Here is a 14,961-nt window from a genome sequence, read left to right on the forward strand (position 1 = left end):
GGAGAAAAGATCTGGCCTTGTAGAAAAAAAATACTTTTACTACTTTAACTACATTCTAAGAAGCAAACCTTGAACTTGAATTTTATGAACTGCTCTTTGCTTGCAGAAAATATGGAGGATTACATGCTTCAGTGAGCAACAATGGTGCACAAGAAGAAAGAATTGTATTTTGTAACAATTCAAAGCAAACACACAGTGTGTGGGTTGTTGTTTGGGCTTTTTGACTACACCACAGAGTGGACAGTGGGGCCTGCACTTTCTTTTTTTCAAATAGAACAGATACCTACCATCATCACGGCCAGACTGAAAGCTGCTGCCCCTCTTCAGTGACGCAGTTTGACTGAGATGGCCGATGGGCGATGGACGCACATCACTGTCCAGGTCCAGCATGGGGCTGTGGAGCAATGCACTGCCTGGGGAGAGGGGAAAAACCCAAAAGTTAGGACAATTTTGCACATCGGCTGACATGAATGTGCATGCTGCATGTGGAATTCTAATTTAACAGTGATACAAATGTTATCTTCCAAAAACATTCTTTATTTAGACTCTCAGTTCATCTGTATCTATTCAATACTGAATGCTATTCAATACCACCACTACTGACTCCTGTAGCAAAGCCAAAACCACAAGTACGATGGGGAAAATGCCATTCTTTGAACTGTAGCTTTCTCTGTTTATAATTAATGCCATACAACTAACAGGCAAATTAACAAGTTGCTTGAAAGCCATGGATAAAAATGTATTTATGCCATTAATGACATTGCCTATGCTTTTTTTCTGGTGTATGTCCTAAACACACTTTTCAACAGCAAAAGTTTCTTTTGTGTCTAGCTGAAGCAGTTAAAGACAGAATGTTCAACTATTACTCAGCTGTTTTGCCTCTATGAAGTTCAGGTAGAGAGAATCCATCCATCAGGAATCAGAGGAACTAATGGCATGTTTCCTTTGTAAATGTTCTTATTTATACATAACTACAAACCCAAAAAATATTTTCCAGTGTATCAAACATTTTTTTTTTTTACTTTGGGTGCCTGTCCACATGTAGGTCCCTATTCACAAGCCTAAGTTAAGATCTCATCTGATGGAGGTAGATACTTGGAGTCTATCATGCATTTTGAAAAACAGTCATATAAGAAAAATAAGAGGATTATGATAATTTTTTAATATACTGTGACACTGCCAATAACTTTTCAAAAGTCTAAAATTGCTGCTTTATGCATTTCACCTTATAGAGACATTTCTGAAAGTAGTCATTAAAAACTACTTCAGCATTGCTCAACTGAGCTGTAACAAGTAAACTTAAAATCAATCAAAATTCCCAGAATTATAGAACATCCCAGGTTGTAAAGAACCTCAGAAGACTATTTAGTCCAGCCTTTCATGGGAAAGGGGGCCAGGGTGAAATTACTAGCACTCTGTCCAGTCCACTGTTGAAAACCTCCAGTGATGGCAGCTTTACAATGTCACTGGGGAGCTTACTTCAGTGATTGATTGTTCTCAATGCAAAAAAATATTTTCTTATACTGAGATGAAACCGTCCCTGGTAATTAATCCTGAATTTTGTAGTGAGAATCTCAGCATCTGAGTTTATACTGTTGCTCTTTTCCATTGGTACCTACATTCACTTAAAATAACAGAAGGTCACAGAGGACGACCACCAGCTGTAACACTGAAATACTCAGATTCAGGAGTAACACAAAGCGAAAACTATTCAAAGCACATTTATTTTAGTGTCAGAGCAGCATGGCAGAAAAGATACACCTAATCCTTTTAACAGCTGGGGCTTAAAGAGCAATCTAAAGTATTGTGAAACTTATCACAAACTTCCAATAGGTGACAGTATTGGGTTTTAGTTAATTTTGAAAGAAGTTCTTTCTCTCATAAGTCTTTAAAGGCTTTTAAAGAAATTTCCTATGGTCTTTCACAGTAGCATTATCATTACCAAAATAACTGTCAGTTCTTCCATTCATCATCTTACTGTTCATAGCATAAGACACATAAGTAAATAGATCCAATGTGCTACATCATTCACAATTGTGACTGACACACTGTATTTACTGACTTGGTGGACTCAGCCTCCCTGCCTGCAGGCTGTGCTATGATTCTGTTCACTGCATAACTCCTACACCGCTTATTAAACACAGCTCATCTTTACCAGCTTTAAAATGATGATGTTTTCAGCAACACAGAATCTGCTGCAGTGATTTAGGTGGTTATCCACTGTCACCACAGACAAGATCTACAGTATGTTCTACAGTATGTAGATCTTGTTCAAGAGTTTGAACAAAAATTTGTGGAAAGATTTTCCCTTTTGAAAGAATTAAAAATGCACAATAATGAAAAAGCAAAAAACCAAAGCTCTGCAGTAATCAGCACCCAGGGAAACAACCCAGCCATCTTACAGAATTAAGTAAAACCAAAACAAATTAATTCCCCTTCAGATTTAAAAAAATAAATATAAAAATTCATTATCTTACAGAAGTTCTACACTGAATGAAAAGAAAATTGTAGAAGACCCTGAAAAAATTTAAGTGTCTCACACAATTCCTGGGATTTCAGGAACATTTGAGTGAGATTGAACATATTTGCATTTTATTTGGAAAAAAAAGAAAGTACGTCAAGAAGGCTAAATCAAAATTGTCACAGGCATTGCTATTTAAAACATATTTTATTAAAAAATAAAAAAAAACCCACTGGCAAGAGTGTAGCAGCATTATTTTCACAATAAATACAACAGAAAATTCCTCTAATCTCTCTGCATACAATTTAAGTTCTCAGATTTCAGACAGCATGTTAATATAAAGAATGCCTTGTAAACAGATGGTCTCTAAATATGACAGTGCCAATTAAACCTCAGAATTAAGAAAAACAGACACTCACTAAAACACCTTAATGTGAATTAGCTCAATTAAAACCACTTGCTTGAGGTAACTGTATTGCTGCTGATGCACTAAGCCCATGCAGCCTGAATGGTTTATATATTCACCATGTAACAGAAAACATGTAAAGTATACTCTCTTGTTCCACCAGAAAAACCACATCATCAGTTTGCTGGCATACCAGGAAAAGAAAGTTTAACATGAACTAATTTCTTTATTGGTTGTCTAGCATTACAAGCAAGTATAACACAGCAGCAGGGAACTACAACAGCACATATACCCTCAGGACTAATAAACATCTGGACTACATTAGCAAAGCTGATCTTGCTCTCACCCTACCAGAAGATAGTGCATGAAGACTGCACACTAACACATAAATCTTGTAAAAAACAGTGAGAGCTAACTTACAAACAATTTTTCTTCTATCCCAAGTCGTTCCCTCTCTGGAGCCAGCAGCTTAAATTTAGCAGCGTAATGCAATACAATGAATTAATAGTAGTATGGACTGCAGACAATAATATTTATAAACCTAAATAAACTAACCAAATACTAATTTACTGCCCACTCAGTATTTGATTTGTGTACTATTTTTACATTCCTAGATCCTGAATGTAGGACAGCAACAATGCAAAGTTTTGAGAAATTAACTTTTTACTGTGCTAACAGGTTTCAAGAAGTATAAACAACATGAAAAAATATTCTCAGTAGATCCTTACTTTTAAAAAATACACTGCATCTTTGAAGCTACAAAAGTACTTTTTTCCAAAATACAGCATCTACATGGAGTATTATCTGTGAGAGATTCTAGTGCCAAGTGTATATTTAACCAAGGAAACATAGGAAAAGAAAAAGCACTAGATTATCTTCTTCTACCCAGCAGTAATGACGAAACAGAAGTATAATTAATGGCTTATTACATTTACAACTATAATAATAATGTAAAGATCAAATATGAAGTTTTAGGGACTTCAGTGCTGCTTTAATTTTATTCTTTTAAAGGATTTTTGTGGGTTCCAACTTTTTGTGCACTGATATTTTGTAGGTGTGCATTCAGAGGCTATGTGAAATAAAAATGTTTCAGTGGTTTTGTTCACTCCTCTTCTGTTCTAGTGCAGTAAGATCTCACCAAAATAAGAATCTAAAGAACACAGTAAAAGTACAGTTCTTTTTGATATTATTTCTCTAACTCTCTGTAAATCAAAAGCCACCTGCACTGAAGGTTTATCATACTATAGGTTCCTACAGTACCAAACAACCAGTACAGTACAAACCATTTTTTGGATTATTACCTGCAAGCTCTTGGCAAGCAGTATGTTACAACCTCCATTAAAAAGACAACTGAAAAGAAATTTGCCTAAAATAATTTTTTCAGTGATATGCAAACCAGTCAATGATATAAAATTTTAAAAGCTGTTTTACCTTCATATTCCTAAATTATTACCAAACTGAGTGTAAAAATTATCCTGCAATATCCATTGCTCCACAACTGCCTGGGTTTTTTCCCCCCTCTGAGGTCTGGCAGGCAGAGGTTTCTTGAAGGAGTCACAGATCTCTCGCCTCCCTCGATAATCCAGCCTCAGCCACTCTGCAATTCTGTCAGCCCAGTGTATCAATTACATGACTTCCAGTAAAGATTTTTACAAAAGCTACTGGTGATCAGGGCATTAATATTGTGCCAGTACTTCCTTCAGGGACAAAGGAAATTGTTAACAAGTGACCAATCTTAGGTTAAGTAATTTTTAAGTGATATTTTCCATGTTAAGTCAAATGTCAGTCATTACACAGACTTGCTAATATACAACACGTACATACAACACATACATGACATATATGAGCAAGATAATTTAAAACAAAAAAAGACCCGACAAGATGTGCAAGCAGGTGAACACAGCCACTCTGTTTTCCTACCCATTATGTATCTTGCAGTGAATTTTCTCACAGGCTACAATAGCAAGGAAGGCTGATCTGCAGCCTCCTGGGTCTCTGAAGGGCGGCAGACTTCCTCACCAGCCTCAAACACCTTTGAACACTTTTTCCTGTGCACAGCGGGCCCTTGTCCTGTGCTACAGCCTGACCACCCACTGTTGCTTGTTGACCAAACACACAGTGCCTGGAGCCCGCACCGACACAACCAGGATAAATTTCCTTTCAAGGACACCGCAGTGAGAATTTCCATTTGGCTAGGCTAGAAATTAGGTGAGTAGGAGAAATTACTGAAAAATTAACCTGCTCAGCAGATGAATAACATTATTACTATTATTATTATTATTATTATTATTATTATTATTAAGCAGATGAATAGAAATTTTATTCTTTTTCTTAAGGTCTTTTTCTTTCTCACTTGACATTTTATAGTGATCAAGAAGAAAATGGATTGTTTTTCTAGAAAAGATATGAGCATGGAAGATTAAAATTTATAGAAAAAATTGGTTTTGGGAGATATTTAGAAATGAATGCTTTTAAAAATCTTAAGGCTAGTCTTCATTACTGTAAATGTGTTTATAATGAAACTGTTTTTCAGTTTACTACAAAAAGGGTAAGTGGGCCTATTCTAGTGGTGTTCTAAGTATTTTACAGCCTAAGGATATTCCTTATTGTCAGCCCTTCAGACCAAAAAATTAGGAAACAAGAGCCAAACATTCAAATTCAGCAGATAAATAAAGATTGCTTCATTTTACTAGTGCCAGCAGACATTAAGATCACCAGCACTTCTGAAAAAACTCACTTTTCCTCCTGAAAAAGTACTGAAGACTGGAGCAGACACAAAGGTAAAGTCTGACCACTGAAGAGTTTCATTCTATCTTCATTCATAATAATCTTTAAAATTTTGGTTTTAAGCTCCCTGTGTTGCTTCTTATTCCCAATAGTTACTCTCTTTATAGTACTTTAATATTATTTAAAGTAGGATATAAAATAAGAATGCCCTCCGAACTTCTGAACATGCCGGATTCTACTAGAACGTCTACATTACAGGAAACTTACAAATACAGGTAGTAAAGGAGGAAAATGAGTCTGCTATCCATTTTTGTACTGATCAATTTTTATTCTCACTTTTTTTTTTTTAATTAATAACCCATTAAGGGTTTGCTTGACATCTGCTGTCAAAAGGGTATTTCTGCTATGGACAGGGGATGTGGTTTAGACATGAAATGGCTCCCAGCTGCAAGAATTCTTCTTCCAGATGTACAGTAAGCAAAGGCAATGGAAGAGAACCAGCTGCTAGGATAACAAATTGAAAAGGCCCTTTTGACACAAGCCTTGCCGGCCTGTCTGATCTAACAAAGATGGATCATTCATTGCAAGGTGAATAGAATCTCAGTGTGGCACAGAAAAAAAGAGCAACATGGTCAAGGCATCCATTTCTCTCTTTCACACCAAGTACAGCTGCTGTTACTCTGGCACAGAAAAACCCTGCAGAATTTATTTTACAATATTTGGAGAGCTGAGCATCATACTCAGTGCTGCAAAAATTACAGTTTTTTTCAGCAACAAGAACTAAAAAAAAATATAATAATTTAAAAAAAATCACAAAGACTGGACTATTAGAGACTGTAGTACCATACTTCTGTTTGGAGAGCTAGCCCTACATTGGGAACTTTAATGGGTTGTGTATTATATATTTTGCAAATCAAAGGGCAGCAGAAAGATCACACTACAACCATGTCAGTGTTTCCATTTACAGCTTTAGTTTCTAATCAGGTTAGCTATTAACAGGTAGCTTATTTTCAACAATATTACACAAAATCTCAAAGATTTGCATCACAGATGAGTGATTTAGGTCACTCGAATCACCATCAAAAATATTGGCTAAAGTGCTTTTAATAAGAATTTGTAGGAGTCAGACTTGACAAAATTTGCAACAACCTGTTAAGAAATTAAAGATTTCCCAGACAGTTTAATGATAACTGGATGGCAGTTCATACCCATTTTAGTTCAAAGGATCACGAAACCTAATAAGCCACTATTAAAGTCTAAGCAAATAACCACTGGCCACACAGAAAATAGTCTTAACCTCCACAGCTTCTATCCCTTATACTTCCATTAAGAATCTCATTGCTTAACTCCTTTTGGCTATCTGCCCAGTGCCTCAGGAAAATTTTAAACTAAACCTCATTTATTTACATTTATTTTCATGTCATCTTATGTCATTATGTTCTCTATGTTTCCTGCACTCCAACAAATCTGGGAAGCATAAACTATAGTGAAAAACTACAATTATGATTTAATAATAAATTGCCAAGTATAGTTGCAATTTAAAAATACATAAAGTCTTAACTGAAGGAAACAATTTAGTATCCAGGTACCAGATCTGAAAGTCCCTAGACGTCTACAAATCAGAAGATCATATGTCAAAAGCAGCAATTTGGGCTTTAGCCAATACAAGGCATAAAATACCAGCACAAATCAGTTTAGTATTCAAATGTTTCTTAGTAGAAATCTAATAAATACACTTTTGGGTGAGCATATGCTCTACCATGGTAACCTTTATATTAATGGCTTGAAAAAACACTCTTTTTCCATTTCTTTTCTGTCTCATGCATCTCCTTAACATATCTACATACTAAACAACAGCAGCAACCTGGCTTGACCTACTCAAAGTCCTCCCAGTGGATAGAACAGTGGAATATGACTAGATAGATAACACTAATTAATCTATGCTTTAGGAAAACTTCATAATTATAACAAAAGTTTCAAAAACAACAAAGGAGCACAACTGCCTATTCCAAGAGTAAGGCAGATAGCATTTTAAGTTTTCTATTTAATGCAATAAGTCCATATATTTAGAAGCACTACTACATAAGCAGAGCCAGAGCTCTAGCCAATTACACATGGGTCCCACAGCTGCATCTACAGCTGCACCTTTAATGAAAGAATGTGACCATCAGAGAAGCAGGAGAATGCCTTAATACAAAGACAGGAGCAAGGGAGCTTAATGATTCTGGCATCCCCTGTACTGCCTCACTATGCCTTTGGCAACACTGTTTGGTCTCTTTGTCCTGGCTACTTATACTTCCGCACAGGAGGAATTGTGATCTGCTCTCTTATCTGCACTTCTACTCACTCCTTAAAACATGTGGGCTTGGAATCAAGCAGTTTCTCACAATACAAATATCCCATGCCTGCATTTTTTTTGCCTCATAAATGAGGAAAGTCTGCTATAGCAAGAAACAGATAGGCTAAAGGCAATGATGGGTGAGTAACAACAGTCATATTTTAGCACATAATGAAACATTAATCTACAAAACACAAGATTAATCAGCAAACCAACAGGGTTGTTTAGACTGAGGGGAAACACTACATCCATGCACATTCAGAGTTATTCCTCAAGGGAAATAATACACTCCAAAATGCTGCTGTGTAGTACTTCATACACAGGACTTGAGAGAATTCCCCATCCTACCTGTACCCATTGAAATAAATGCAACTAATTAACTAATGATCAAATTGTAGTAGATGATCAATGTCTATTAAAATCAAAGAAAAGATTCAGTTAAACAATTTGCTGTTGGCAGTTGTCAGCTATTTAAATCACAATGCCAATTATTTGACAAAGCTTAGCACAGCTGGATATGCTCTAAGTTTTTGGAAATAATATCAACACAAGTTGGATTAACTGGAAACAGACAGTATTGGAAACACACAAGATTTGTGTGACCCCTGAAATAAAATATGAGAAAGAACTCCAGGATCATTACAGTCATGTAAACTTGCCACGGTTTCTTCTTTCAGGTTGTGTCAGAAACTGCACCATGATATGATATTAAATGATACTTTGCACATCTAGGACATAATTCCAATTGCTGAGTATTTCTTACAAAATGGGGTTCATCTCTAGTAATATAAAAGCTCAGAGGTATTTTTTTAAAAAAATCTGTGATAGTAGTGAAGGATGCACACTTAGATCAAAAATACATACCTCGTTATCAACCTAAAACAAACATGTATTTAAATATATCTTTAATACACAAAGTTCTGATAGCACATTGCAATACCTTGGCATCTAAATTAGCTCACTCCTGTCCTTCAATTTGGAGACCCTTGGAAGTTATTAACAAGAACAGAATCATCAGGTGAGGACCCTAGAGAGGATGTAGAAAACTAGACTGACTTCTTGTCAGTACTGGGGATTTTTCCCGTCTGCCATTATTATTGTTCTGGATTGTCGGATCTCAAGATCTCAGTCCTGAGATGCTGAGCCTCCGAGACCAGCTTGGGGGTCTCGGGAGTCCTGGAATGTTACCAGAAGTGTCTGGTAGCTGGACTTTATCCCTACACAGGAGACGACAAGGATGAGGGCTTCACCAGGTGAGTGGTGAAGGGATTAGCTAATTAGAGGGTAAGAAACAGGGTTTAGGACTTATGTACAGGGGGGTTTAGAGGAGTAAGATGGAGGAATTGGGGTGTGTCCTGCCCTCCTTCTTCTTCCTCCTCTCCTCCATCTTCTTTGGCCACGGTGGCATTTTTGGATTGGTTATTACTAAGAGTACACCGAGTTATAAGAATAGATGGTATTGGGGAAAAATGATAAATATTGTACACGTCACAATGGGTATAAAGATAGGTGCCTGCCCCGGAGGGAGAGAGAGTGTGCCCATGGCTGACTGCTGAGCGGATCTTTGTTAGGCTGAAAGAACATCTTTTAGATAAACAATTAATAAACATAAAACCAGAAAGAAGAACTGAAGCCTCTTCTCGTCCTTAAACACGCGTGGTGCCCCAAGGCCACCCTCAGGCCTTCCCAGGCCCCTCAAACAGCCGAGATAAACTGCACACTGGATAAAGCAAAATCTCTTACAGACAACAGGAGAAGATGCTATTTCTATATAAGAAAATGAAAGTATTTCAGATGCAATGACTAATGAGTCGGCCTTCCTGTTGTGTGAAGACAACTGGAACAATTTTGCCCCATATAATACAGTGTTGACTTGTACTAGTGACTAAATTTGGAGTAAGTTCTTGAATTTACTTAGGATTGTATTTTAGCTTGTTTAACAAATAACTGCAGTGTAAGCCTTCCCTTCCTGAATACATCACGGCCAGTAAGTAAAATCTTTTAGAATATTTGCAGTTTGACAATCATCTGCAAAAATCCTGTCCAGAATGTATAATGGTTTAAAAAACCCCAGCCATATCCAGGTAAGAAAGGCAGACACTTTGTCTAATTCAAAATCTATTTAAAGTAGAAAAAAGTCATGTGTAATGACTCAGAGCACAGTTCTCCTTTCAAAACTAATAAAATAGTAGCAAAATACTTTGGCAAAAGCTCAGCTGAAAGGTGAAAAATTTCACAGAAATGTAAAAATAGATACAATCTGCTACTGAGGTTTAAGTTTACTATGCCGAAAAGTTTTGACTCAATCTGATTCAGTTGGCAAAAGAACGAAGGTAAGAATAGCCAGAAATAGCTGGTATGCCCAAGGTAGAACTGTAATTGCTGTCTGCTTGTTTCAGCATTCATAATATGAAAACTGCCATTTGCTAGAAACAATGGAAACCTATTCTTTTCGTAAGAATACCAGTCTTATGATCCATCTCTTCCCTCAAATGCTCGATAAACAAAAAACTAAATATTTTTTTGAAGCATGTGTTAAGTGGACGACTTATATGCTTGAAAATTTATTATAATTTTATCTTAAAAAGGGCCTAGGAATTTATGAACCTATAAATAACATTTCTAACTTGTTTGAGCTGATTAGATCCCACAGTCTTGCATAACCAAATTGAGCAAATCTCCACACCTTCCCTGTTTGAAAAGCATACACCTATTAAAGTAGACTAAAATGCATGCCATGCCTCTGATCACAACCAGCACTGTTCTACTTGGCAGTTAAAGTCAATTCTGCTGAATTCTCTTTTTTCTGTCTCCTACCTGGTGCATGCCAAAATTAAACATCTGTGGAAAGTTAAAATCATGCTCAGCGACTTTCCTTTGTCCTACTAGATACTAAGTGAGAAATTCAATCAGCTAGGATTGATTCTTGAGTATTTTAAAATCTGTACAAAAAACTATTACCAGTGGAACACCACATAGAAGACTGGAAAAAAAAATGATTGGCATTCAATGAGTTGTTAGCATTTATTTCATACATGCACAAAATATTAACTATTGATACTTGCACTTGCTGGGCATTCAAGTAATTTAACTTCCCTCTTCTGTGAGTCAAACAGAGCTGTATCATAATGGCCCCACTGACATGATGGCTGAGGAAAGCAGTTTTGTTGCAAGAAAAATACCAAACATGTTGAGAGTTTTCAAAACTAATATAGGAATGTTTTCCACTCATTCACTGAAGCCTGCATATCAGAATTACAGAGACTACTAAAACAAAAGTATCAAGCACTAAGTATCATCATGTGTCTATTTGTCTTGCTAAAAAGTGGAAAATGGTCATACAAAATTTTTTAAGTGAAAGAAGAAAGAAGCTTCAAATTATTAACCATGGCTGTTTTCACAAGTGAGTTTTGCTCCCGATAACTTAATGTTGTGAGGCTGGTGGCAGTGCCTCATGAGGGCTTTTGACAAGGAAAGAAGATGGGGTTTGGAAACATTGTAAATTTTGATCAAGATGCCTAGAAAACAGTGTGGCATTCCAGCTGCTTCCACAGCACTTCACACTGTGTAGCAGAACAATGATGGTCTGTGCACACTTTTAAGCTAAAACTTTCTGACATTGCTGTCACAAGTGATGCATCCTGTGAACTCCTTATCTCATGTCACAACGTGTGCAACAGAGAGCTGCAGAACAACACTGTTCTGCTCTGCAGAAAATTTACAGCACATTTCTACAGCAGTTCCAACTCAGTAAAACTGTTGTGGTTTCTCAGGAAAAAAAAAAACAACTTATTTGGCTTGGGATCCGCATACACTAACACTAAACATGGGAGTTACCTGTAAGCCAAGGGATGCCAGATTCCAATATGCCTATTCATTTCAGAACTGGCAGCAAACTCTGTAAGACTTCTTAAGAAACAAGGTACTGCTTCTAGTTCCTAATTTGAAAATCCAGTTTTCCGATTTTACTACTAGAAATGTCAGGCCAGCAGCCTTCCACCTGCTGGAAGGCTTTTTATACATAGGCCAGTGTGATAGATCTTGTTAATTTGTAGCTAAATTGCAGCAACACCTGCAAGCAATACCTAAACATTTCTTTGAGGAGCAACGCTGTCAAAGACAGAATATAACTATGTATTCATATCAGTCTAAATAATAACTTTGCCTAAATATCCCTTTTGTCCAGCTCCCAGGTCTGTGCAGATTCAGTGCAATCTGAATTTTGAAACTGCACACAAAGAAGAAGAGGACTCCATAATATCATTCACTACATGTCAAGGAATTAAGCATTATTCCACTGTGCTCCAATATCCCAGGTATCCATATATTAACAGAATATCTTGTGACAAAGTAATCTAACCAGCAGATTCACAGAACAATCCAAACTTGATATGACCTCAAAGAAATGCTTCAAGAGAACAGTAAACCATGAAGAAATGATTGAAATCTAAAGCTTTTGCCATGTAAAGAGCTTAAAACTTATAAATTAAGCAAAAAGAAAACTCCAACTGCTGTTTTGTGTTTATAACAGAATAAAGAAAAAAAATTAAGTCAGTATTCAGCTTTGTAAAAAGCTATCTAAATTGATGGGGAAAACCTAAAATATCCTCTGAACACTACAATCAAATAAAAGGCAATGACAAATTCCTAAATGTCAATGTGTATATATATACATATATCTATATATAAAGATAAAATAAAAATGTATCCTTGCCTTTTTGTTCTTTAACATAGCTCTCCTTACAGTTGTGCATGAGCTGCAGAATCCACTGATGTTGAGCACCAATGCACTGCCAAGCTGGGTCCCCAGGTGCATGAAGATCAGAAAGATATCTGTAAAATCCAGTCCAAAAATCACAGTTCTGACTTGACACACTGAAGGCCTCATTAAAACAGACTAAGCATGTACTAAGAAATACTTTTACTTTTTTTACATAATTTTAAAAATTCAAGAATATGTATTAAGATATGCTCACATCCACTGCAAACAGAAGTTTTGCATTTGCCCTTCTTCAATTAGTAAGGAAAAATTCCACCAAAAAATTTACAGATAACAAACTCTTTAATATCATATTAATATGCATTTCCAGTTATGTCTCTAGTAAAGTATGCAGGAAACCAAACTCTTTATCTGCAAGGTTGCAGCTTAGTGGTCCAGATTTGAGGGCAACTAGTGATGGCATCTCAAGTACATAAAATATAGTATTTTTCTTCCAATTGATATTATATGATTGTATCATCATGTAATTTTAACAAGTAATTACAGAAGGAATTAATTTCTGGCAGCTCATTAATTTAAGCACATGCATGCACAAACATAGGTAAATCAAGCTCCTGGGCTCTTTGTTTATTTTGGGCTGGTGGTTTTTAGTCCATGCACAGTCTGAAAGAAAAGAAGTGAGGGAGATAACAAAAAGGATTGTGGCTTCTAAATTGCAGAAGCAAAATACTGTCTGTCTTTAGGGAGAGAGGAGCATTAGAAGCCAGCTGTTGTGATTTTGAAGAGAACACAAAAAGAATGTGTCTCATGTATGGCATTCAAGACTATCTGACAACAGGACTTCTAAAAGAGTATTTTCAAAAAGTGCTGGCTTCTCTACTGTTTGAGGCACTCTTATATTTTGCATGAATGAGACTCGGGACAGATTAAAAAAAGTCAAGATGCTTAAGGTGAACTATACTGATAAATTATCTTAAGCAGCGCAGGGAATGTTGACTCCCTCGCAAAAGCTGTTTTACTACAATAATACCTAATGCTAATTAGGACTGTGTTGAATTCTGTCTTCTTTGACGAAAGTCTGCAGCACTTGAAGAAAAAATAAACTGTCAAAGTAGGACTGGTTGGATGGATGAGGAAATTATACAACTAACCATTTTGACAGGGTGACATTTATAAATTATGAGCTCAAGTCCTTTTCAGTGTTACGGGGGACTTAAGTCTTAGGCACAAAACTAAAAAAAGTATTACCACTGGTCTTGAAATGCGTACATGTACTTGGACGCTAAGTGCTATGGTAAACTATTTCTGAACAGTATAAAATAATTACCAGTGTGAATACTCTAATACAATGAGAGGAAAATATTAATTGAAGCCTATTTATAAACATTAAACATCTGAAAGAGAAAACCACAGTAGGTTGTTTTTTAGGTCTTGGTCAGCCTTCAACTTCAGAGACATACAAATCAAGTGTATCAAGGAAGAAAAAACCCTCATAAAAAGGGCAGGATTTATGCAAACTATTTTACATTTTGGATTTTGTTAGTTTCATTTTTGCTGAAGTCCCCTGAAGAAAATCTACTTCATACCTTGCATTCAGAAAATTTACACTTATATACCCATGTATACTTAGAATAGTGAAACCAATTTAACAATTTTGTCAGCTGGGATTCTCTTGATTCATTAGAACTGAATCATTCCACATTCATGCACTCCCTGCTCTGCCTTATTATACTTCTACATGTGGAATACATTTTGTTACATTAACAAATGCTTTTGCATAGGCTGGGGTATTTTTAAAGATTCAATAGTTCAAGGTAAGGGGCTAGAAATGAAAACACCTTAAAAATAACAACCAAAACAACCAACCCCAAAAACTCAAGCAAGAATCAATAAAACACAACCAACCAAAAAAACCCCACAAGAAACCTCAAACGGAAAAGCAGAATCAAGCACATGTACAACTAACTGTAAGTGTTTCAAAGAACCCTTAGAAACGGTCCTAACACCTGGCTTAGGTTAAACAGCTGCTCTTTAAAGTTTTCAAGTGTCACAGAGAAAAGGAATGGCCAGTGCCACCTTCACAGACATAAAACGCTGAACTATTGATCTTAAAAACCAATTCCAATGAACAGGCAATGTTTACAGAGCATCCAGAAGAATGAGAAGCACTCTGCATAAATTCACAGAGGCCACTGTGGTCATAAACTCACATGATGCAAAGGGACCTAAGACACCAACACCACACTTGGGCCTGTACACACACAGAACGCTCAAGACCTTGTGTAGATGTCTGAATTTTACAAATGCTT

The 14,961-nt window shown here is 36.3% G+C and overlaps 1 protein-coding gene across 3 annotated transcripts in view; it reads right to left on the reverse strand.

The window, feature by feature from the left end:
- Positions 1-14,961, reverse strand: part of EXOC2 (exocyst complex component 2) — a 125,748-nt gene that overhangs the window by 58,519 nt on the left and 52,268 nt on the right. For all 3 annotated transcript variants that reach the window (XM_005481686.4, XM_074544568.1, XM_074544562.1), the window contains exons 11-12: positions 12,647-12,765; positions 288-413 (exon numbers count right to left, since the gene is read on the reverse strand). In XM_005481686.4, the coding sequence (XP_005481743.2) occupies positions 288-413; positions 12,647-12,765 (245 nt within the window). The remainder of the gene's footprint in view (positions 1-287; positions 414-12,646; positions 12,766-14,961) is intronic.

Source organism: Zonotrichia albicollis, chromosome 1 (assembly GCF_047830755.1).
Source record: "Zonotrichia albicollis isolate bZonAlb1 chromosome 1, bZonAlb1.hap1, whole genome shotgun sequence".
In the NCBI taxonomy this organism is placed as follows: Eukaryota; Metazoa; Chordata; class Aves; order Passeriformes; family Passerellidae; genus Zonotrichia; species Zonotrichia albicollis.